Source organism: Mesocricetus auratus, unplaced genomic scaffold (assembly GCF_017639785.1).
Source record: "Mesocricetus auratus isolate SY011 unplaced genomic scaffold, BCM_Maur_2.0 Super-Scaffold_100025, whole genome shotgun sequence".
Taxonomy (NCBI): Eukaryota; Metazoa; Chordata; class Mammalia; order Rodentia; family Cricetidae; genus Mesocricetus; species Mesocricetus auratus.
The window spans coordinates 1,736,742-1,760,003 of NW_024429206.1; the positions used below are offsets into that span (position 1 = coordinate 1,736,742).

Below are 23,262 nucleotides of genomic sequence, written 5' to 3' on the forward strand. Positions count from 1 at the left end.
CTCAAGCCCCAATTCAGTTAATTTTCTTCTTTCCAGAGCTGTATTTTATTTCCTTTAATTCTCATTTCATTTATTTCCGTTCTTTTTGTTTAGTGCTACTAAACTGTGAAATCTCAAACATGGACTCGGGCGACCAGGGGGCGGAAATAACGCCATCACCTCGGAACAACGAAAACAAATTACGCTGTGTTGAGAGGCTTCTGGGACTGAAGCCCACCATTCAGTCCCCGCCACATTTGCGATACTGGAATTCTGGGAAATGTAGTCCTATAGGAGCACTTCCGCTATCGAGTCACATCCACCCAGAAGCTGTCAGGTCCACAGTAAGCGTCACAGTGAAGATGGTGAAAGGTGAGGTGGCCCAGCCGGGAGCAAACTCTGCGTTTGTCAAGGGTCCTTGGCGACCCCAGAGAGCGCGGGAACTGGTCGGAGCCAGCGCGGAGCCCTTAGACAAGCTCATGGCACATGCGCAGAATAGGCGGTTTGCGGACCTAGTCTTGTTTTGGGTTGAGGTGGGGGCGGGACCCTGGGCGTTCTGACGGGTCTAGGGCACCCGCGAAGTGTCCTGATGTGTAAGGAGCTTGGGGCCATGGGGGACGGGAGGGCGGGAGGGCGAGGGGAATGGATGTTCGGGGGAGGAGGGGAGGGCGGAGGTGGCGGTGGGAGGGGGCGTGGAGGAGGAGTCATTATTGATGCTGCCACCCTGTCGCGGAGGAGACGCTAGAGGATTAGATGGCGGAGCATCTGTAAATGAACCTTTCTAGTCGCAGAGAGTAGGTTTAGAATGAGAAGAACTAGTGGAATTCCCCAGACAAGTCCTTGGGTGGAACTGCTTTGTAGGTTTGTGTGCCAGTGAGTCCTGGGCGGCAGGGATGTGTGGTCTTTTTGTCGGTGAACCTCGACAACAGTGATGCGTCATTTGTGTGCCAGTGAGTATGGCGTTGTTTGGGGGTTGGTTTACAAGATTCAGTTGTGTCGTGGATTTCATTAGCTGGAAAGCATGTTGCTGTGAGGACATTAGAATCATGTCTTCCTGAGAAACAGCAGAGGTTAAGAAATCTCTCACCTTTTGTATTCCAGGAGAGGCTCATTGTAAAGAGTTCTCATCCGGGTACAATAATGATATGTGTGCTGCTCCTTTGTTAGCAATGACAAACCTGAACAAAGTCCTCCATTTTCATTCTTGCCTCAGACGATTAACGGTACTACCCACCATTCAGTCCCCCAAAAAGGGTTTTTAAACAGTTGAGTTTCGTTTCTTCCTTCAGTTTCCTGGATCTTGTGTCATACACAAATTCTCCCTAAGTACAGAGTTACTATTTGCTCTCCACCACACACTTTAATCTCACTTGGCCATACATAGTTCTTTATAGAACCTTTAGTTCTCTTAAAAGAAGATCTGAGCCCAGTGTGCTGGTGCACCTTTAACCCCCTCTGAGTTTGAGGCCAGTCTGTTCAATAGAGTGAGTTCCAGGACAGCCAGGCAAACACAGAGGAATCCTGTTTTGGAAAGAAAAAGAAGGAAGGAAGGAAGGAAGGAAGGAAGGAAGGAAGGAAGGAAGGAAGGAAGGAAGGAAGGAAGGAAGGAAAGAAGGAAAGAAGGAAAGAAGGAAAGAAGGAAAGAAAGAAAGAAAAATCCAGCTGGGCATGGTGGCCCAAACCTCTGGTTCCAATTCAGGGTTGTCCTCAGCTAAATATTGAATTTGAAGCCAACATAGGCTACTTGAGACTCCGTATTGAAAAAGAAAAAATCAATTAAAATAATAGAAAGTTCCCAGGACTGCATTGGCTTTCAGGTCTCCTCTTCTATAGCTTCACCACCGTCTGGGTCATCCCTAATCATGTCCAGCTTCAGCCCTCTGCCTCTGATGGCCTTTGGTGACTGTGATCTTCTCGTAGCCTTATTCCATGAGCTGCCTCTTTTGAGGCAGATATGTGAAGATTTCTCCTTTTTTCTTATTTTACATCCTAGTAGATGTATTCATTTTAAAAAGTTTGTATGTTAGTGTTTGCCTGCATGTATTAAAGAGGACATCAGATCCCCTGGAACTGGAGTTACAGATGATTGTGACCACCATGTGGTTGCTGGGAATCTAACTCAGGTTCTCTGCAAGAGCAGGCAGTGCTCAAAATCCCTGAGCCATTGCTTCACCCCAGATAGATGGAGATTTCAGTCATAGTCTTCTCAGTATTGAGACACAAAGACAACTCAGAAGTTTTTCTCTAATCTTGCTCAGTCTAACTTACTTCCTGACCTTGTTACCTACTTTGAGTCTTCTTAGCTAGATTATTGCCTTCTCGACTATAGAAACTGATATGTGGGTTTTGTTGTACCCTGCTTGGATACTGGTAGTTTCAGAGATAACCTGTCATCATGCCTAGACCATCTGAGTACTCCCTACAGCTATAGGCTGCAAGTCTAGAACATATTACATTTGGAAAAATTGTTATATAAGGCAGAATTTTTTTTAATTCCCCAAGTTTTTGGTTAGGAGTTGTTTTGTTTTTGTCTTAGCCTTTTTTTCTAGGTGTATTCTTAGGAAGAAAAGTTTATCCCATAGGTGAGCCATACCCATGAAGTCTTTAGCTCTGACTTCACATCTAATTAAATGTAAGTGACCTGGTCCACAACAATGAAGAAACAAAATTGTAAGTACTTGTGTGCATTAGAATGTAATTTTTTTGTAGTTTGTTGTACGTACTTTAAGTGCTGTTCATGCTAGGTTTGTTTACTTGACCTGATGGAGTGACATGCTTCAGTCTGAATTTTTTAGTTGAGTCAGGTTTTTTTTTTCCTTTACAATTTATTTTTATTTATGTGTATATGTCTGTATAAGTCTGTATAAGTATCTATTGTATTGGAGGGGGCAGCTGGAGTTAGAGGCAATTGTGAACTACCCACTGTGGGTACTAAGAATTAAACTTGGGTCCTTTGGAAGAGAAGCAAGAGCATTAACCAATGAGCTATCTCTCCAGCCCAGGGCCAGGGTTCTTAAGGATGGAGTGTGATACAGACCTGACCCAGATGTGGCCAGGAACAACGAGACATGCCAGGATGTCATACTCCATCCTCTTTCATACCCACTATTTGTGACATCTTGTCTGAAGCTTTAAATTATCTGAGTTCCCAGCAAGGAAAAACTAAGCTTTACACCTCTAAACTAATGAAATTAACTAAAATAACATATCTGCTGTCTCCGTAGGCTACTGCCCTCAGGCATAAAACAGTTCCTGTGAGACAAACAGAAGGAAGAATCAAGAATGAGAATGTGTTCTTAGGTTTCAGACTTGTGACCAGAGATTACTTTTTGGAATCAGGACAGAGAGAAGTCACAGCATACTGAATTTCTTAAGCATAGCAGAAGATGACTGAGCCAAAGGTGAGTTATTTGTTTATATCCTATGGCAGTTTTGTTTTCTCCACAGAAGTGATGAGGCACACATGAATCTACAATACAACAGGAAAAGTCTAACATTTAGACTCTAAGTAGATTTGAATCATAATAAGAGAGAATACAAAACTGTTCAATAGCTACTTCAATGTGTGATATAGTGAACAAAGTCCTAAGTAGCAACCCTGTAATAACTACACATATTTTCCAGGACCGTTTCTTATAGAATTCCTTGATGTATGCTAAGAACACCAATTTAAAGAACTTGGACCACTGTTTTATAGAAGCTAAGAAAGGAGATTGTAGTTTTAGGAAGGCGTGCTAAGTCATCTAACAGGCTGGTCATTATAGACCTTCACCTGATACTCCGTAGTCTCTCAATCAAATTTCTTCTGGGTTTTGTGTGTGTGTGTGTGTGTGTGTGTGTGTGACAGTCCTGGCTGTCCTAGAACTTGCTTGGTAGATCAGGCTGGCCTAGAACTCTCAGAGGTCCGCCTGCCTCTGCCTCCCAAATGCTGGCATTAAAGGCGTGAGCCATCACTGCTAGGCTTTTTTGGGAGGAGGGAGGGGGTCAGTTTTATGGACCTGGAGAATTGAGTGGAACCTGCACAAGGGCTAGGAGTGGAGAAGTATTGAGTCCTTAATCAGACTGAAGACAAGTATCCTAGGGAGACCTTGATGAGCCCCCAAGAAAGACCTCAAAGAAACTGGGAATAAAGCATCTGGACTGGGAATGCAAGAAGGCGTAAGACCATGACCTTGAAATGGATAGAGCTGATACATATAATCTCACCGTCTGGGATTTAGAAAGCAGGAAGATCAGGAGTTCCTAAAGTTCATGACTTGAATGAATTTTAGCAGTTGCTTTAACAGGAAACAATTGTTCAACCCAGTAAAGAGCCAGGAGCTTCCAAGTTCTGTATGAATGCTTTCCCCCTAGCACTAATTTTATGACTCCAGATTGTGGCTAGCAAGTTGGAGCTGATTTGAAGGTCTTCAGGCTGAGATAGTGTCAATGAGATCAGACTACCCACAGAAGTTAGTGCTAGATGGATATGGGAACTCAAAAGAGTAAGAACAGATATTAATTATGTAATTATGCTAGTAAGACTTCTTCCCTTGAGTTCTTTTTTTTTTTTTTTTTTTTTTTTTTTTGGTTTTACGAGACAGGCTTTCACTGTATTGCTTTGGAAGCTGTCAGTCCAGCCCGGCCTCGAACTCACAGAGATCCTGCCTCTGCCTCCCGAGTGCTGGGATTAAAGGCATGCGCCACCACTGCCCGGCTTCCCTTGAGTTCTTAATCTGGTCTGGATCATTTGTTTAGTATGGATTTATTTGTTTTTGCTTTGTTTTGTTTGAGAGAGGATCTTATTTAGACCAAGGACCATTACCATTATCCTTAGTAAAAGGATACCCCTTGTGCCTTCATGTAGCTTTAACCGTTGGATAATTCTGTTTTGAGAGCATATTTGAAAGGCAAGGTCAGCCAGGTGGTGGTGGTGCATGTCTTTAATCCCAGCACTCGGGAGGCAAGGGCAGGCCAATCTCTGTGAGTTTGAGGCTACCCTGGTCTATATAGTGAGTTATAAGACAGCCAAGACTACATAAAAAGACTCTATCTCAAAAAACAAAACAAAGTCTACCTCCAAATACAGATTCTTAAGTGACAACTTTACAGAATCTTAATGTATCTTATTTATATGTATGAGCACACATTTTATTTTGTTTATTGTTGTTGTGATGCTAGTGATAGGCTTTGGCACATATTAGACAAGCATTCTGCCACTGAAATCCATCCCTACATAACTTATTAGTATTTTTGATTAATTCAAATACAAAGTTGTGCCTTTGGTATTGCAACTTTAAGACAAAAGATGTCCTATTTGGTCTCTATTTTTGGGGCTTTCTCTAAATCTTTTCCTTTCTTCTATATCCTCTGGCCCATTGACGCTAGCATTTTAAAAATTTATCTAAATTCAGTAAAAGTTAGGCTTTAGCTTTCATATTAAGAGGCCAGGATTGTCCCTGCCATCATTCTCCCACAACCTGTGTTATGCTCCTACACTCTTTCATAGCTTTCTTGGAATGTCACTCCCTCCCTCTGCCTTCTTTGTTTGTATTCTCTCTGAAGGCTGCCTAACCCCAGCGTCTCAGACCTACTGCTTGCAACCTGTTTTATCCCACCATCATGGATACTTGTTTATTCTCACAATGCTTTATTTGCTAGTGATATGAAAAACTAAAGGTTCTTTTACATGACTCTTTTCTACTCAACATTGTACTGTTGAATTCCTATAGAAACATCACTCATTCAATATTTGCATTTTAGATGAGTATAACAAAAGAGCTGCCTACTAGTTCTGACATGAAAGAAGAGTGTGTCAGTGTATTCATGTAGCTTCTTTTTGTCAGTGGCTTAGAGGTATGCCTGATGTTTAGTAGGCAGAAGCCTGGGATGCTGAAGATGATTCCCATGACTCATTTCTGCTTAGCTGAAAATTATTCTCAAATACCAATGAACCTTCTTTAAGAACTACTTTACTTGTAAAGACACCCTTTTTCAACTTATTCATTAAATGGACTTGTATGTAGATGTGTGAATTCATAATGGTAATGAATTTTCTGTGTGTGTGTGGGAGGGCAATCTGTTTTGTTCTTATTATGTTGAAAATGGATCTCACTATGTACCCCTGGCTGGCCTAGAACTTGATGTATAGACCGCCACTGCTAGCCAGGGATAGTATTGTTATGTAGCTAAGGCTGGCTCCCCACCCCAACCTTCCTAGTACCTGGGATTACAGATTTGAATCACCACACCCAGCTCACAATAACAGAAATTTTAATAATATTTTGTTTCTTCAAAGTATAATGTAATATTAGTATATCATAGTGTTTATTCATCTCCGTGTGACTAATTGTCTCAACACTTAGTGTATAAGAAGAAACATTTCTCTTATAGTTTCTATGGTTTATCAGATACTTACCTCTGGTTCTGGAACAGAGTCTTGAATAATACATAAATCCAAATTTCAGAAAGGCTGAGGTCATTCCAAGGTGAAGTAGGGAGATGATCTAGTTTATACACCCTCATAGGAATGTTTGAGCGTTGGTTTCTTGCTGTATGTGGTTTTCTATAAGATTCCTTTAGTGTTACCACCAGATTTTCCCAGGGAGAGAAAGAACTTTCAAGAAGGAAGTTATATTCTCTTATAACCTAATCTGTAAAATAGCAGCCTATCACTTCATCCCATAATGTCCTATAGTTGGAGAGGTCAGCTCATACTTGAAACAGTATACATAACACCCATGGTGGGAGTCAGGGATCACAGAGGCTGTCTGCTACAAAGAGAGAAGCAAGCCTGTATTCTGCAAGGCCTCCATGATCATCACTTCACATCAAACAGAGATTGTGCTTTTCAGATATCATTTGAGGATGTGGTTGTAGACTTCTCATGGGAGGAGTGGCAGCTGCTTAACCCTACTCAAAAGAGCTTGTACAGAGATGTGATGTTGGAGAACTGCAGCAGCCTTGTCTTCTTGGGTGAGAATTTCCACTGTAATTTAGTGTGCACACAGTAACCATTCCTCTGATGTGTTTTCTGATTTAGATATACATTTACATTTCTTCATTTCTATACCATTTCTATATATGTTGATTTTTTTTCAGTCACTTGGTTTATGTCACAGTCTTTAAGGATTTTTTTAAAGATTTATTTTATGTGCATGTGTGTTTTGTCTGAATGAATGCATTTGCCCTACATACATATTTGGTGCCCACAGATGTCAGAAGATGTGGGTTGGATTCCCTGGAACTGGAGTTACAAATGGTTGTGAAACACCATGTGGATGCTGGGAACTGAACCTAGGCAAATGCTCCTAACTGCTGAGCTATCTCTCCAGCTCCTATATTTCATGGTCTTTATAATAAAAAAGTTATTTATGTTTGAGTCTCTCAGTTTATGCAATTGTGCTCAAATTCTCTGCTTCTAATTGACAGGTTATCAAACCATCAAACCTGATGTAGCTTTGAAGCTGGACCAAGAAGAGTCATGGCTAATCAATGAAGGAATCCTAAGTCAAAACTTTTTAGGTGAGAAATAGCAAGCATTATTAGAAGGGGTGAAAATTATTAGGTCTCAAGGGTTTTGAGAACAGATGAGTACATTTGAAGTGTTGTTCATAAAGTGTATTAAAGTTCCTAAGTCTTGAGACAAATGTAGTGGCAAAGGTTCTAGGGCAGAAAATATCTTTGTAATAAATATTTGAGGGTACTATAGTTATAATAATTTGAGAGTAAAAGATTATAAAGGCCTGGAAATCATGATAAAACTTTGAATTTATCAGAATTTTTAAAAATTACTAGATATTAATGTTAAAGTCAGAATTACAAACTAGACTGGAAGTAGTACTATTATTTTGGAAAAGTAGGTAGATTTAAGGATCCTATATGCCAATATGTGGCAGAAACAAAGTGCCGAAATTTGCATGTACCCACACAGTAGCAGCAACCGTCTAATTTAGTCAAACCAGTTTAAATTATTTTCAATTTTCTTACATAGATTCTCAGTTTATAGCCCTGGACAGCTATAAACTTAAGCAATTCTCAGCCATCACAAGACTTGCTGGTTTGCCAGAAGTGTCTTGTAACTGAGGTCATGTAAAGGTTTTGAAGCATCTAAAGGAGAAGCAACTCAATAAATCTCAGATAACAACCACTGAGGTTTGCAAAAGATGACTTCAAAGCCTAGGTGGTCATCACGCACAAAAATGCCAGGCACTGTGGCTCTTCTAATTTCCTACTACATTAAAATTTCATTTTCATGTTTTAGTACCCAAACAAATGCCTGGAGTTCTAGTATTCAGGAGACTAAGTAGGAGGATTTTAAGTTTGAGGCCTGTGTAGCCTACATAGTATAACTGTTTCCAAAAAAACAAAAAGAAATTAGCCTAATTAGTATACATAATTTGAGGGCTTACCTTCTCCTCAGGATAGTAGGCTCTATTTCAGAAGCTTTATTTGTAAGTATAATCATTGCAGAAATTATACCGTGTGGTTCTTTTTTTCCTTTTTAGAAATCTGGCTAGACAATTATTCTGAAGCATGTCCTCAAAATAAACAAGACAAGCTTAAAAGAAAGGAGAGAGGCTATGGAAATGATGTTTCAGAGAAAATATCTCAGTCAAACATGAATGCTGTTCGTTTAGAAATGATAATGCATAAATGTGGCAAATGTGAAAAAAGTCTAAAACATCCTTTTGATTTTAAAATTCCAAAAAGTAACAGTGGAAAGAAAAAAATCAAGGCCAGTAAGAAATTATTGTTTTATCTAAAATCTGACAGACCCTGTGGTAAAGGAAAATATAAATGTACAAAAAGTAATAGTAAAGAGTCATGGCTCTTTAAAAATCATATAACAAAATCAGGAGTCTATTTATGTTTGGAATGTGGTAAAGTTTTTAGCCAGAAATCACAGATTACTAATCACCAGAGAAAGCACATAAGAAAGAAGCCCTATCAGTACATTCGATGTGGGGAAACTTTGGCGCAAAAATCACTGCTCACTATTCACCAAAAGAGTCACTCAGTAGAAAAACCATATGGTTGCAATCAATGTCATAGGGTTTTCAGAAGTAAGTCAATGTACATTCAGCATCAGAAAATTCATACTGGAGAGAAGCCCAATGCCAGTAGTATGTGTGGAAAAGTCTTCAGCAAGAAGCCACAGCAAAAAGGACAGGAGGTAACTCATAAGATAAATAAACCTTATGTTTGTAGCGATTGTGGAAAAGCTTTCTCTCAGAAATTGAAACTTATCATTCATCAAAGAAGACATACAGGAGAAGAACCCTATAAATGTAGTGATTGTGGAAAAACTTTCTTTTGGAATTCACAACTTATTATTCATCAGAAGTCACATACAGGGAAGAAAACTTATGTATGTAGTGAATGTAAGAAAACCTTCAATGAGAACTCGCTTCTCATTAGGCATCAAAGGATTCACAGAGGAGAGAAACCATATGCATGCAGGAAATGTGATGAGGCCTTCACCAGAAAGGCACAACTTATTGAGCATAAGATGACCCATAAAAAAGAGAAGAAATACCAGTGTTGTGATTGTGAAGAAGCCTTTTTCAAGAAGTCAGAGCTAGTAAGACATCAAAAGAGTCACTTAGTAGAGAAACCTTATAGGTGTGATGAGTGTGGAAAAAGATTCTTTGGAAAGTCACAGCTCCTAACACATCAAAGAACTCACACTGGGGAGAAACCCTATAAATGCAATGAGTGTGGAAAGGCCTTCTCCCAGAAGTCAAGTGTGATATCACACCGGAGGACACATACAGGTGAGAAACCCTACAAGTGCACTGAATGTGAGAAAACCTTCAGTGAGAAGTCAAGCCTTATCCACCATCAGAGGACCCATACTGGAGAAAAGCCCTTTGAATGTAATGACTGTGGGAAAGCATTTGCGTGGAAGACACAACTCCTTCGACATCAGAGAATTCACACAGGAGAGAAACCCTATGAATGCAATGAATGTGGGAAAGCATTTGTTCAAAAAGTGCAGCTCATTAAGCATCAGAAAAATCATACAGGAGAGAAGACCTACAAATGCAGTGATTGTGGAAAAGCTTTCTTTGAGAAGACACAGCTTATGGTTCATCAGAGGATCCATACAGGAGAGAGACCCTATAACTGTGGTGAATGTGGTAAATCTTTCACTAGAAAATCACATCTTTTGAGGCATCAAACAATTCATACAAGAGACAAGTAAAGTAACATGGGTGCAGTCAGTGTGGTACTACATTTATCAGGAAGTGACAGCTTATCATACATCAAAGAAATCATATCTAATATAGAAGTCATCTAAGTGCAAGGAACTTTATCACATCTCCCCTAACACTTCTTGAGAATACATAGAAAAGACTCCTATCAAGACCATCAAGAAAAAATTTTAGGAGTTAGGAATCACAAGAAAGAATTCAGAAAAGAGACTATAGAGGTAGACAATATGAAAAGTAGTTTTCCCAGAAGGCACAACTTATTGCCCTTGAATAAGTTGTCAAGGTAACAATATTTTCAGTACTGCTAGAGATAGTACTAGAGCCTTCAGTCAGAAATCACAGGAGAAAAGCTACTATAGAAAGTGAGCCAAAGATCTCATCAGAAAGGACAACCCATTGACTACTAAAAAATCCTAACAAAAGGATAATCTGATAAATTCAAATTAACAATTTGAAGAGTATAATTAGTGTGACCCTAATCAACTGATTTTGTGAAGAAGTTGTGTTCATTGTACATAATCTGTTTTAAACAGCAAATATGTTTGTGAAGATACCTGCTTTCTGTTGTGGAGGAGTAATGGACCAGATGGACTCTCCTGTCTTCAACAGCTAGAAACTGTAAATATATGTGAAATATTTTTTACTTTAATGTTTTTACTTGCCATCTAGAAGTTGTATATATTTGTGGGGGTTCAGTATGGCATTTCAATACACATGTATAATATGTAATTATCAGATCTGGGGAATTGGTTTAATATGTATTTACTTCATAAATTTATCATTTCTCTGTTATGAATATTCAAAATCCTCTCTATTAGCCTTGTGTTGTCATTGACACAGGGTCTCACTATGTATCCTTTCTGGCCTAGAGCTCTCTATGAAGTCCAGACTGGCTTTGTACCACATAGCTATGCCTTCCTCTATTTTCTGAGTGATGGGATTAAAGGCATGTATCACCATGCCGGGCTTTCATTACCTATTTTTAAATACTTGGGCGGTGATGGCGCAAGCCTTTAGTCCCAGCGCTTGGGAGGCAGGCAGAGGCAGGTAGATCTCTATGAATTAGAGGCCAGCCTGGTCTACAAAGCTAGTTCCAGGACAGCCAGGGTTACACAGAGAAACCATCTGGAAAAACCAAAAAAAAAAAAAAAAAAAAAAAGCTGGCATTCAAAGAAGCAAAAAAGTGCTGGGCATAGTTAGTGGCACATGCCTTTATTTAGTCCCAACACTTGGAATACAGAGGCTGGAAGGCCTCTGAGTTCAAGGCCAGCTTGGTCTAAAAGTTTTAAATAACATATATATATATATATATATATATATGTGTGTGTGTGTGTGTGTGTGTGTGTATATGTATATATATACATATATATACATATATACATATAACTTGTTAAAGGTTCAAAACATTACTGGAATGATTTTTTTAACATCTGGTAGGATTAAGCAGTTTAAATATTGAAAATAAATCAGTAAAGTTCATAAGTAAAAACAACAATTATTTCGATGATATACAAAAAGGGAAAACAAAAAAAATGCATTTGAAGGCTGGTATATAAGCCAGTTGATGTAGCATTTACCTGGCATAAGTGAGACACTGGTTTAATTGCCTGTGCTGCAAAGTGAGAGAAAAGTGTTGGCAGCCAGAGAATCTCAGCTCAGCCCCTCGGGGACAAGAGGATAGTGACGTGTCTCAAAAAACTTACAAATTACTTAAGGAAGAGCTGAAAACGTTCCAAGTACGAGCCATTTTAAAACAACTAAAAAGAATGAGATAATACACAGGAAAAAAAAAAAAGAGTGGCAGCATGTTAGCTGGCCAGAGATACACAAGTTAGAAGATGAAGAGGCGATATCAATGAAAACTCATCAAAAGAAATCCTGGGGCTACAGGAAGTAATGCAGAGTTGAAATTTTGAATTAATAGGGCATAAAGAGGTCTGGGAATAGAGGCTCTGTGAGCAAATATAAACATATTTTAAGATTTTTAAAAAAATAAATTTAGTTTAGGACCAAAGCACTTGTAACATATTTTAAGCTTCTAGGCTCTTAGAAGTTCAATATAGCACTTAAATGATAATAGTTTAACTATGGCTGCATCATCTGAGTCAGTAACCTGTTCTTGAAGGCTGGTGAGCAGCGTGTGGAGCAGCTGAAGAACAGGAAATGTGTGTGGTGCTGGTTCTGTGCTGATTGTCGTTTACCTCTGTATAGTGACTCAGAATCTGTCTTCTAGAGGCAGGGTTCCCGGAACTTCTTCCTAGGTTTGAACCATGGGCACCATTAAGAAGTTAGATCTGGCCGGGTGTTGGTGGCGCACGCCTTTAATCCCAGCACTCGGGAGGCAAAGGAAAGCACATCTCTGTGAGTTCGAGGTCAGCCTGGTCTACAAGAGCTAGTTCCAGAACAGCTTCCAAAGCCACAGAGAAACCCTGTCTTGAAAAACAAAAAAACAAAAACAAAATAAAGAAACAAACAAAAAAAAACAAAACAGAAAAAAAAAGAAAAGAAGTGAGATCTGTCCATTCCTGTTTCCTCTGTTGCGTCTTGGTTTTGGTACTTTTGTGTAGCTAGCAGCTTCTCTTATGTGGCTGAAACTCTCTAGCTTACAGCTAGCAACATGCCTTCTGGCTTTTCAGATTTAATGGTGATAATTCCCCTGAGTGTTTGCTCATCGTTTATTGGTTTAATTTTGAACATGTGTCTGTAAATAAACCTTTTACTAAATGTTCTTTTTTTTTTAGAATTTATTTATTAATTATAGATACAGTATTTTGTTTGCATGCCAGAAGAGGGCACCAGATCTTATTATAGATGGTTGTGAACCACCATGTGGTTGCTGGGAACTGAACTCAGGACCTCTGGAGGAGCAACCAGTGCTCTTAATCTCTGAACTATCTCTTCAGCCCCAACTAAATGTTCTTTTAAATAAGGTTTTTAAAATACGTTTGAGTTTTGACTGCCTACATGTGTGTGTGTTTGTGTGTGTGTGTGTATGTATTTGTGCACCAACTGCATGCTGGTGCCTGTGGAGGGTAAAGAGGGCATCAGATCCCCTGGAATTGGAGTTGCAGATTGTTGTGTTGTGTCCACCATGTGGATGTTGGGAATCAAATGTGGACCCACCCCAAGAACTACAAGTGCTCTATATTGTCAAACCATCTCTTTGGTCTCTATTAAATGTTATTAAAGTTGATATTTTGGCTGTGTCATTTGTTTTCTTTTGTTAAATGAGCATTTGCTAGTCATGAGCATCAATTACTAATACATTTTTTCATAGAAAGAACATAGATTGACATTTGTGAAAAATCTCACCAAATACTTTATTTCCTCTTTGTTTTAATAATACAGTAGAAATAACAAATGTCAGAGTTTTATGATTTGGGCACACGTAAATGGCCCTGGAATCTATTTCCACGTGGAAGTTATACCTAAACCTCTGCAGTAAATGAAACCAAAAAGTTTATCAAGCCTTTGCTACTTCTGAGCCATCTAAGCAACCTACAAAAAAGGTTGGGATTCTAAAACTGCAGTGCTGTTGAGATAGCCTTGTTCCCTTTCAGCCATTCTTTATTGCATACAATTCTTGTGATCTCTACCTTGGCAATACTTTTTTTTTGGGGGGGGAGTTTCGAAGCAGGGTTTCTCTGTGGCTTTGGAGGCTGTCCTGGAACTAGCCCTTGAACTCACAAAGATCTGCCTCCCTCTGCCTCCTGAGTGCTAGGATTTAAGGTGTGTGCCACCACCACCCGACCCTACCTTGGCAATATTTTTAAGTCCTCAGACTTACAACATATAATGTTTGCATCTAGGTGAGTTCAAAGCCAAAAATAACCCAGCCAAAACATAAAAGAATGGGAAAAGATGTATTACCTGTGATCGGTGAGAAGCCTGCAGGAGGCATTGCCAAAGCTCCCCGTCAACAAAGGAAGTATGAGGATTCTATTGAAGGAACTTCCACAAATCTTTACATAGAGGTTGACACATTTCTAAGCATGTCCAGTTTCTGGTCATAAAGCACAGGTTTAAATAAAATTATGGATAGGAATACCTATGGATATCCTTCACATATGCCACAAACTTAGGTAAAAGATATTTTGAAGGTAAATATTACAGGAGCCGCCCCTGTAGGTGTATCTTTCACTTACTAACCATGAAGTCATCTGCAAAGAGTTAAGTAAACCATCTTTCTCAGTTCTCACACCATAATCATGCTAAAAAGAAAAGTAGCTTTTGTAAAACTAACCTAAAGTTGATTTCGACATGATGGCATGAAACAGTAAACTGACTTGAAACACTACCAAAAAGGCCCAGTGCAGGCAGAACCATGTTCTATCATTTCCTAAGTACCTGCCTTACACACATTGTCTTCATATGAGTGCCATGGTTCACTCCTATAATCCAAGAAGTTGGGAGGCTGAGTGAAGAGGATCGCCATACATTCAAAGCAGCCTGAAATATATGAGTTCCATGCTAACTTGGGCCTACACTCCGAGATCCTGCCTGTAGGCCTGTATGAACTGATTAAAGAATGTTACATCTCCTTGGTCTCCCATTTTCTCAATCTGGTTTAGGAACATCATTGAAAAGTGAAAGGAACTAATTTTCATTAGGCTGCACAGAAGTTTTTCCTTCCAGTCTAATCTGGATTCTTTTAGTTTGTTTTTGTTTGTTTGAGACAGGATTTCTTTGTGTAGCTCTGGCTGTCCTGGAACTCGCTCTGTAGACCAGACTGGTCTCGAACTCACAGAGATCCACCTGCCTCTGCCTCCTGAGTGCTGGGATTAAAGGCATGTACCACCAAGGCCCGGCTTGTCTTTCTACAATGTAGGAGGCAGTGTAACTTTGATGATTAGTTCAAAAGAATGAAATTGACGTAAGTCACACATAGATTATGCTTTGCATTCAAGTTTCAGCAGATACCATGTCTCAGATCAATTTAACCTTAGTGCTTTAACACCAAGCCTGGTCTACCAAGCGAGTTCCAGGACAGGCTCCAAAACAATACAGAGAAAGGCTCCAAAACAATACAGAGAAACCCTGTCTCGAAAAACAAAAACAAAAAAAAAAAAAAAAGGGGGCTCAGGGTTTTTTTGATTTTTTTTTTTTACGAGACAGGGTTTCTTTGTATTGTTTTGGATGCTGTCGGTCCAGCCTGGCCTCGAACTCACAGAGATCCACCTGCCTCTGCCTCCCGAGTGCTGGGATTAAAGGCATGTGCCACCAACGCCCGGCCAGGGTTTGGTTTTAAGTCAGGCTGCACACCTTTTACGTTTGACATATCTCACCATGCCAAACTGGCTTCTGCTAGCAATACTTTGTTAAATCCAAAAAGGAAAAAAAAAAAGTTTTAATTTTGAAGAAAAAAAAATTCCAGTTCTGATAGCAATAACATTAATCTTATTTAAAACAAAATGAGGGCTGATTTCTGTTGGTTTATCCAGCCTTCTCACACAGAACCAGGAGTGTAATTCTACACAGGCAGGAACTGATACTGATGGACGCCTGCATGCACACACCCTCACAGGAGCACAGGAGCATGAGTGCACAAATACACACTGTTGTGCCCAAATTCTGAACCCCAAAATCACCAAGAGACCCATTTTTATGCAAAAGAAAAGAGTCTTTTATTGTAGTTGTTTAACGAGCTAACCCCATTAGCTTAGGGCCTTTCATCCATTCACCGCAGTGGATAGCTGGAGAAAAGACCTTGAGAAACCCGAGGCAGGGACCTTAGAGGGCAGCGTAAGGGGAGTGTCCAGGGGTATGCAACAGTCTCAGATGCACTTCCAGGCTTGGACAACCTGCCCTGTGCTGATTGGTCAACTGGTTGTTATGGCCCATAGGCCCTCCCAGGGCAGTTGCCATGCTCTGCACATCACTGTTGTGCACCTGTCCATAAAACACACCCAGAGCCATTTGCACAGACCTGCCAGCTGACTTGTGATTGGTTCCTTGCCATCAGGGTATTTGACCTCCTAGTGTAGTAGGACAAGAGAGGCAAGGTCAGGCGAGCATGTTAGCCTGTCATGGCTGCTAAAACGCAGGGGTGGGGGGGGATACGGGACTGGTCCCTTTAACACACACACACACACACACACACACACACACAAAATTTTGAGCATGTCAAGTAGAAAAGGTTTTGCTGGTATTGATGAAAACCCCTGGAGTCTACAGTTAATCTAAGTTTAGAGGGTAGGATATTCTGATCTTGAGTCTATATTAAAGCAATCTATTGCCATGTTATGAAATAAGAGAACTTTGGATTGTATCATCATTTTTCACTTTAAAATTCTAGAAGCAATCATCAAATGATGTCAAAAAAGCATCATTTCTCATTTTCTGGGATACGGCAGAAAGGACCTCCACAGATTCAAATTTAGTTAAAAGCAGAACAATTCCAGTAACAGTAAAGAGGCAGCTCACAAACTTGCCAGCATCTGAGGTATCATTAATGAGATGCCGTCCATCTCTGGTAGCCCTGCCTACACTTCCTGCCTGACTACATCCTACCTGTCCATTGGCCGAAACCGCTTTATTCATCAACCAATAAGAGAAACATATATTCACTGCATACAGAAGGACATTCCCCATCTGTATGTATGTCTGCTCCACCATAGAAACTATAGAGTACTCAATCTGTTAGCACCAATGTCTAAGACAAAATTCTGGCTATGGCTCCTTTTTCCAAGTCATTGACTCCTGGTAGCAAGTTGATAACATTGCATTAGGAGGGCAGTAGTATTTTCTTACTAGAACGGCAATACGAATATTGATTTGCCTTCTCTGTATGAAATGCTTCTATCCAAACTATTACCTATAGACTCACTAATTCCACCATCATTGTAGTCTACACATTGTTGCTTCTGATCAAGGAATTCACACCAAATGGTGTGCACTCTAGTTCCAGAACATGGAATTCCTGGGTCTTGCTGTGCAGGGAACATCAATCTACCAGTTTTATTTCTATGATACAAGTATAGTATCATGCACCACATAGCAATTTGGTTAACGCTGGAACCAGTGGTGACTCGGCTCTGAAAGACTGCAATGCAGCTTTAAAATTCCTTTTGTCTAGCATTAGTACCCTTTCATTTCTATGTTTAGATACACAAATATCATTGTGTTACAAGTGCCTACAATGTTCAGTGCAGTAACATGCTATGCAGGTTTGTAGACTAGGAACAATAGACAGCATATGTCTTAGTTATGTAGTGGGATCTAACATCCAGGCTTTTGTAAATATGATAGTCAGCAATGAAATCATCAAGAGAAGCGTTTCTCTGAACACTCGAAAGGCTAGGAATGGCTAGAAATGTTGGATGCAAGTCTAATCACTGTGCTGACTCCATGTTCCTAGAGGCAGCCACTGCTACTTCAATACCCTTTCAAAGTTATTTGTAGAGACAGGCAAAGAAGCATTTCCACATATATTTACAAATATGTCTACGTATGTGTTTTCTTTCTTTTTCTTTTATCCGATTTTTATTACTTTTAAAAAGCTGTTCACCAGCAAAGACATTCCTCTGAGCGGCTAGAATACCGCTTGGACTTGCCTCTCTGTCTTCAATAACTTCCTTCTTCCTGGACATTGTTTTTTGCCAATGTTTCATTTTCAGCAAGGGCCACAAACATGCGTGTGCATCCTTCTTTGGCCTACAACACGGAAATCGCACGAGAGTCCAAGAAACAGGATTTAACGTGGAAAGATATCGCAAGTCTTCCTTTAGAAACCACTTACCCGATTCTATTCTAATTGACACCTTAGTTGTGCTCCTTGCGAAGGGCTGGTCCAAGTGTACCAAAACTCCCTATTTTATAATCTGTTGTGTGAAAAGAGCTCCTTATCTCGCTACAGGTTAACTGGCAAACCGTATCTGTATTACAGGCGAGGTTTCAAGGACTTTCCAATTTAGAAGTTACTCGGTCCTTTTTGCTTCAACATAACGTGACGCCCTCCACAGCTACTTCCGTGCTTTGGAGGAGAGTAAGTTGGCATGCCAGCATCAAAGATGGCAACCAGGTGCGCATCCTCTTGTGTGCGCAGGCTCGGGTCGCCCCGCCCCGCCCCTTCTGCATAGCTTTTCCTGGCACCGCTCTAGCCGTCGCTCTCTGTGGGCACCGCCACCAGCCAATCACGGGGCGTACCGCCCTAAGCCCTCCCCCCCCCCCCCTCGCCTCCCGTGGATCAGCTGAGGGACCCGAGATGTCTGTTGACAGCGGCGGTGGCTGTGTGGCCGGTTCCGGGATCCGCGCAGGGCGCGGGGTAAGCTGGATGGCGGGCGGGGTCCCGGCTGGGGAGGCGGCGGCCGGCGAGCTGGCGGCGGTGCTGAGTTTGTGAGGTGGGCCCTGAGCCAGCGTTTCCGGGTCTCTGTAGATGTGAGTCCTATGGAGCTACCCGGGAGAGACGAGCAGCAGCCACCGCAGGAGCCCTGGGGGGAGGCTCCTTCGTCTAGGCGCCGAGGAGGGCGAACCGCAAATCCTTCTGTGGAAACGCGAGTGGACCATCGGAAGGAGGAGAGGTGCGGAAGCCAGAATGGAGCGAGAACGAGGACAAGGGCTGAAGGGGTGGACAGGGATTAAAGCTAGGGACCCAATGGGTGGACCCAACCCAGGACCGAGTCTGAGGGCCTAGATCAGGATCGAAGACCTAGGCATCAAAGTGGGGAACCGACAGGGGACTTGAAGTGGGAAAAGTACAGGGTTGGCGGTACAGAGACTACCAGGATGGGGAGGAGGGTGCAGTGTGCTTTCCAGTCTTTTCCTATAAAATGGGCTTTTCAGTAAGACCTGCTACTTAGTTTCTTATTTGTCTGTGCAGTTGATCCTCTGGTGGTTTGATGGTGGATATCGTTCAGTTTTTCATTACAACTTTATAAAGATCTGTAAATATGCCCTTCAGAATATGATCTTGTGCTTATATTATTGTACACTTCTCTTTCCCAATGGAATGAAATTAGAAATCAATAACAAGAGGAAAAATGAAAGGTTATGCAAAAGTTAGACACCATTGTTAAGCAGTTGATGGATGAAAAAAAATCCACAGGAACTTTAGGGGGAAAAATGCTAGTCAGGTAGTGCTGGTGCACGCCTTTAGTCCCAGCACTTGTGAGACAGAGGCAGGTGGATTTCTGTGAGTTCAAGACTAACCTGGTCTACATAGCGAGTTCCAAGACAGCCAAGGCTACACAGAGAAACCCTGTCTCAAAAAACAAACAAAATTTGACAAATGAAATCAAAGAATATGTTGGAAGAGTAGGATGCTGCTAAACCAGTGCTCAGAGGGCAATTTATAACAGCAGAGTTTCTTTTCTTCTTTTTATTTTTTTTCTCAAGACAGGGTTTCCCTGTGTAGCTTTGGAGCCTGTCCTGGAACTAGCTCTTGTAGACTAGGCTGGAGATCTACTTGCCTCTGCCTCCCTAGTGCTGGGATTAAAGGCTTGTGCCATCACCACCTAGTAACAGCAGGGTTTCTGTTTGAGAAGATCTCCAAGTCCCAGGAACTAGAATACTTTGTTTAATGAAACTGAGAACTTAAACAAAATTATACACAAAGCCCAACATGTTTTGCTTTGGGCCAACAACATACCTTTCTGTAACTTTGTTATCTATCTTTTTTTTTTTCTAGGAGGATTGATGAAATCTTATATGAACTATCTGTAAGAGACCTATTTGGGCCTGGGGAGAGCTTAGGTGGTTAAGTGCTTGAGGACCTGAGTTCAGAGATCCCCAGCATCTTTGTAAAAAGCTAAGTGTGGTGGTACATGACTGTAATCCTAGTTCTGGGGAGGCAGAGACTGAAGGATCGCTAAAATTTGCTGGCCAGCTTATTTTTCAGAATTCTTGAGCTCTAGGTTCGATGAGAGACTCTGTCTCAAAAAATCTACAGTAAAAGAAGATGTCCGACATCTGCCTCTGCAAACATATGATCATATGTGCACACACCTGCATTAGAGAGCCTATTACTATAACATACATATCAAGATGTTTCATTGTATATTAAAACAAGAAACAAAAATCTGCTTGTCGTAGAAATACTTGCAGTGGGGGCTGGAGAGATGACTCAGAGGTTAAGAGCACTGGCTAGTCTTACAGAGGTCCTGAGTTCAATTCCCAGCAACCACATGGTGGCTCACAACCATCTATAATGAGATCTTATACCCTCTTCTGACCTGCATGCCAGAACACTGTACGAATAGTAAATAAGTAAATCTTTAAAAAAAAATATTTGCAGTGAATATTAATATCACTAACAATGTAAAGGTCATTGTACTAGTTTGTTAATGCTACTTGGTAAAAAGCTAGATCTAACACCCGAAAGTCCCTGATATCCATACTAAAAATTTTATGGGATTTTGAATGGAATTAAATGGAGTTGGCCTTGAATGCCAGAAGTCGTATCTTAATAACACAGGATCTTCTAACTCCTGCCATCTTCATCTCCTCAAGGCAGTGTTACTGGCATCCTACCCTCACCATGACTTCCTACAGCTTCCACTAGTGGTCAGGTATTTTCTCCTTTAGGGTCCTGGATAGAACATTTGGGCTAGAAGCACTTCTGTGAACCCAGCAACCTTATCTGAGCCAAACCTTGTCTATGTCTTCTACCTTTTTATGTCCTCATCTTCCTCTGTGGTGGCTAAGTTATGCCTGCACTTGGGCTGGGTTAATTGAGCTACTGGCAAGGAATGAAAAGGTACCTATGCAGAACCTCAGTGAACTGATCATGAACAATCTGGAGATGTAGATTGAAGCCCTAGAGGAAAGGCTGGTGTACCTGCAGAATCACAAAGCATCTGGTGGTTGCTCAGGCTTATATGGACATGTATTACACTCTGGGCATTGACTTATCCATGATCTAAAGGTTCAAGATTGTGGCAGAGAAGAACTGGAAGGATAAACAATGGATGTCCAGTCAAACTGACTGGCTGAACTCTGAGGTGGTTACGACATGGAGTAACTCCACTCTTAGATTACTGACTTGCAACATATCCTTCAGAATCTTGAAATACAGCTTCAGCTGTAGCTTGACATAAAAGATTTTCTAGAAGGCATGCTAACAAGAGACACATGTCCACTTTAGAGCCCAGTTGGTACAGATCTAGATAATGATCAGCTGCATTTGAGCCTATGTGGGTACCATGTATGCTGATATCCAGGAGTGCCAGAAGCTTAAGGACATCATGGTGGCTGGAGCAGAATTTTGCCATCTCTGCAGCCTGGTTAAGGGCCAGTATGTTATGCAAACACTCATCCCCCAGATCCTCTGAGTCATTAGATGTCTAGACTTCTCTCTCTCTCTCTCTCTCTCTCTCTCTCTCTCTCTCTCTCTCTCTCTCTCTCTCTCTCTCTCTCTCTCTCTCTCTCCTTCCTTTCTCCCTTTCTTTCTCTTTTCTTTTCTTTTTTATTTTGACAGGGTTTCTATGTAGCTTTGGAGCCTGTCTTGGAAATTGCTTTGTAAACCAGGCTAGCCCTGAACTCATAGAGATCCACCTGCCTCTGCTTCCCGAGTGCTGGGGTTAAAGGTGTGCGCCACCACCTCTAGGCTAGACTTCTTTTCTTACAGAGCATTTCACCTGGTACAAGATGAAGCAAAGGACACTGGCCCTGGATCTTTCCCTTTCTTTTTTTCTTTTTTCTTTTTTTTGTTTGTTTTTATGAGACAGGGTTTCTCTGTATTGTTTTGGAGGCTGTCAGTCCAGTCTGGCCTCGAACTCACAGAGATCCACCTGCCTCTGCCTCCGGAGTGCTGGGATTAAAGGCGTGCGCCACCACCGCCCGGCTCCCTTTCTTGACAGTAGAACTTGGTGGGCCAAGGAGGGGAGATATTAAGTCTTCTGATCTATCAGTCCATAGGTCAGTGATGAAGTCAAAGTACAGGCCAAAGCAGGGTAAGGTTGTGATTTCATGTGGGACATTGTCTCCCCTTACCCTTAATGGCCCCCTCCTTATTTCAAGACAGTCTTAACATATGTAGCTCAGGCTGACCTCCAGCATATGATCCGCTTACCCTAGCCAGTGAGATACCTCAGTATTGCTTAGATTGTTCTGTCTGTCTGTCTGTCTGTCTGTCTGTCTATCTATCTGCCTATTTATTTTTGGTTTTTCAAGATAGGGTTTCTCTGTGTAGCCCTGGCTGTCCTGGAACTCAGAGGTCCACCTGCCCCTGCCTCCTGAGTGCTGGGATTAAAGGTGTGTGCCACCACCACTCAGCAAGAAATAGTTTAAAATACTGAAAAGTTAATTAAGCCCTTTTGGGCTTAATTTTGTTTTGGTTTTACAATTCAGATACTATTTTTCTTCTGAGCTGTCTGTATGATAAACTGTCATAAGAAAGCTGTTTATGGAATATCTTCTAGATGACTGAGTTCAGGAAGGTATGGGACATACACCCTGTCCCTTTACTTTAGGATAATACTTCAGTATTTAAATGTTGTTTATTTCGTCAAAATTGGTCACAGACAGTAGTATTTACAGAGCCCACAGTAATGTCCAGTGTCTTCTTGACATCTGTTTCAGGTTGTGACCTCTCTTTTCCCAGCAATAAACTGGTCTCTGGAGATCACTGTAAACTTATAGTGGATAAAAAATCTGGTCAGGTGACACTGGAAGATACCAGGTGAGCACTTTATTTCCTGTTTCCTTTTCTAACTTAGGAAGCTAACATGCTGTTACAGTGTAACAGAGGCTTCCTTTTTATAAAACTTACTTATTTTTATTTTATGTGCATTCGTGTTTTGCCTGCATGTATGTCTCTGTGAGGGTGTTAGATCTTGGAGTTACAGACAGTTGTGAGCTGACATGTGGGGGCTGGGAATTGAACCCAGGTCCTCTAGAAGAGCAACCAGTGCTCTTAACTGCTGAGCCATCTCTCTAACCCAAGTCTTCCTTTTTCTAAAGTGCTGTTCAAGTTTAAGTCATAAGGATGTACATTCTCCAGTTTCCAGCATGGGATCCTGGGTGTGGTTTAGTTCCTATGGCTTATTTTCTAATTAAACCAAATATAGTTTATATGACTCAGAAATAAGATTTAAAATATATTTATAGGTTTTTCTTTTATTGAAAATAGATTTTTTTCATGCATGCAATA

At 41.0% G+C, this 23,262-nt stretch overlaps 2 protein-coding genes and 1 long non-coding RNA gene across 6 annotated transcripts in view; 2 read left to right on the forward strand and 1 right to left on the reverse strand.

The window, feature by feature from the left end:
• Positions 1 to 219: 219 nt before the first annotated feature.
• Positions 220 to 13,368, forward strand: Znf605 (zinc finger protein 605). 4 transcript variants are annotated; one of them, XM_040731439.1, is made up of 6 exons: positions 220 to 351; positions 3,204 to 3,380; positions 6,813 to 6,933; positions 7,390 to 7,482; positions 10,709 to 10,793; positions 12,409 to 13,368. In XM_040731439.1, exons 2-5 carry the CDS (start codon positions 3,366 to 3,368, stop codon positions 10,786 to 10,788), a joined length of 309 nt encoding a protein of 102 aa, XP_040587373.1. In that variant the 5' UTR covers positions 220 to 351; positions 3,204 to 3,365; the 3' UTR covers positions 10,789 to 10,793; positions 12,409 to 13,368. The 4 variants fall into 4 exon arrangements, with proteins under 4 accessions (XP_040587373.1, XP_005085350.2, XP_040587372.1 ...); XM_005085293.4 differs by lacking the exon at positions 12,409 to 13,368 and having other exon boundaries at positions 8,466 to 11,305; XM_040731438.1 differs by lacking the exon at positions 12,409 to 13,368 and having other exon boundaries at positions 10,709 to 11,305.
• Positions 13,369 to 13,476: 108 nt separating this feature from the next.
• On the reverse strand, positions 13,477 to 18,228 carry LOC121133974. The gene is made up of 2 exons (XR_005870985.1): positions 17,914 to 18,228; positions 13,477 to 14,178 (listed from the first exon to the last, which is right to left on the reverse strand). It is a non-coding gene; the product is annotated as an uncharacterized LOC121133974 (long non-coding RNA).
• Positions 18,229 to 18,560: 332 nt separating this feature from the next.
• Positions 18,561 to 23,262, forward strand: part of Chfr (checkpoint with forkhead and ring finger domains) — a 29,630-nt gene continuing 24,928 nt past the window's right edge. Inside the window, 3 exon segments of the mRNA XM_005085294.4 lie at positions 18,561 to 18,608; positions 18,610 to 18,694; positions 22,692 to 22,791. Coding sequence (XP_005085351.1) covers positions 18,561 to 18,608; positions 18,610 to 18,694; positions 22,692 to 22,791 — 233 coding nt within the window.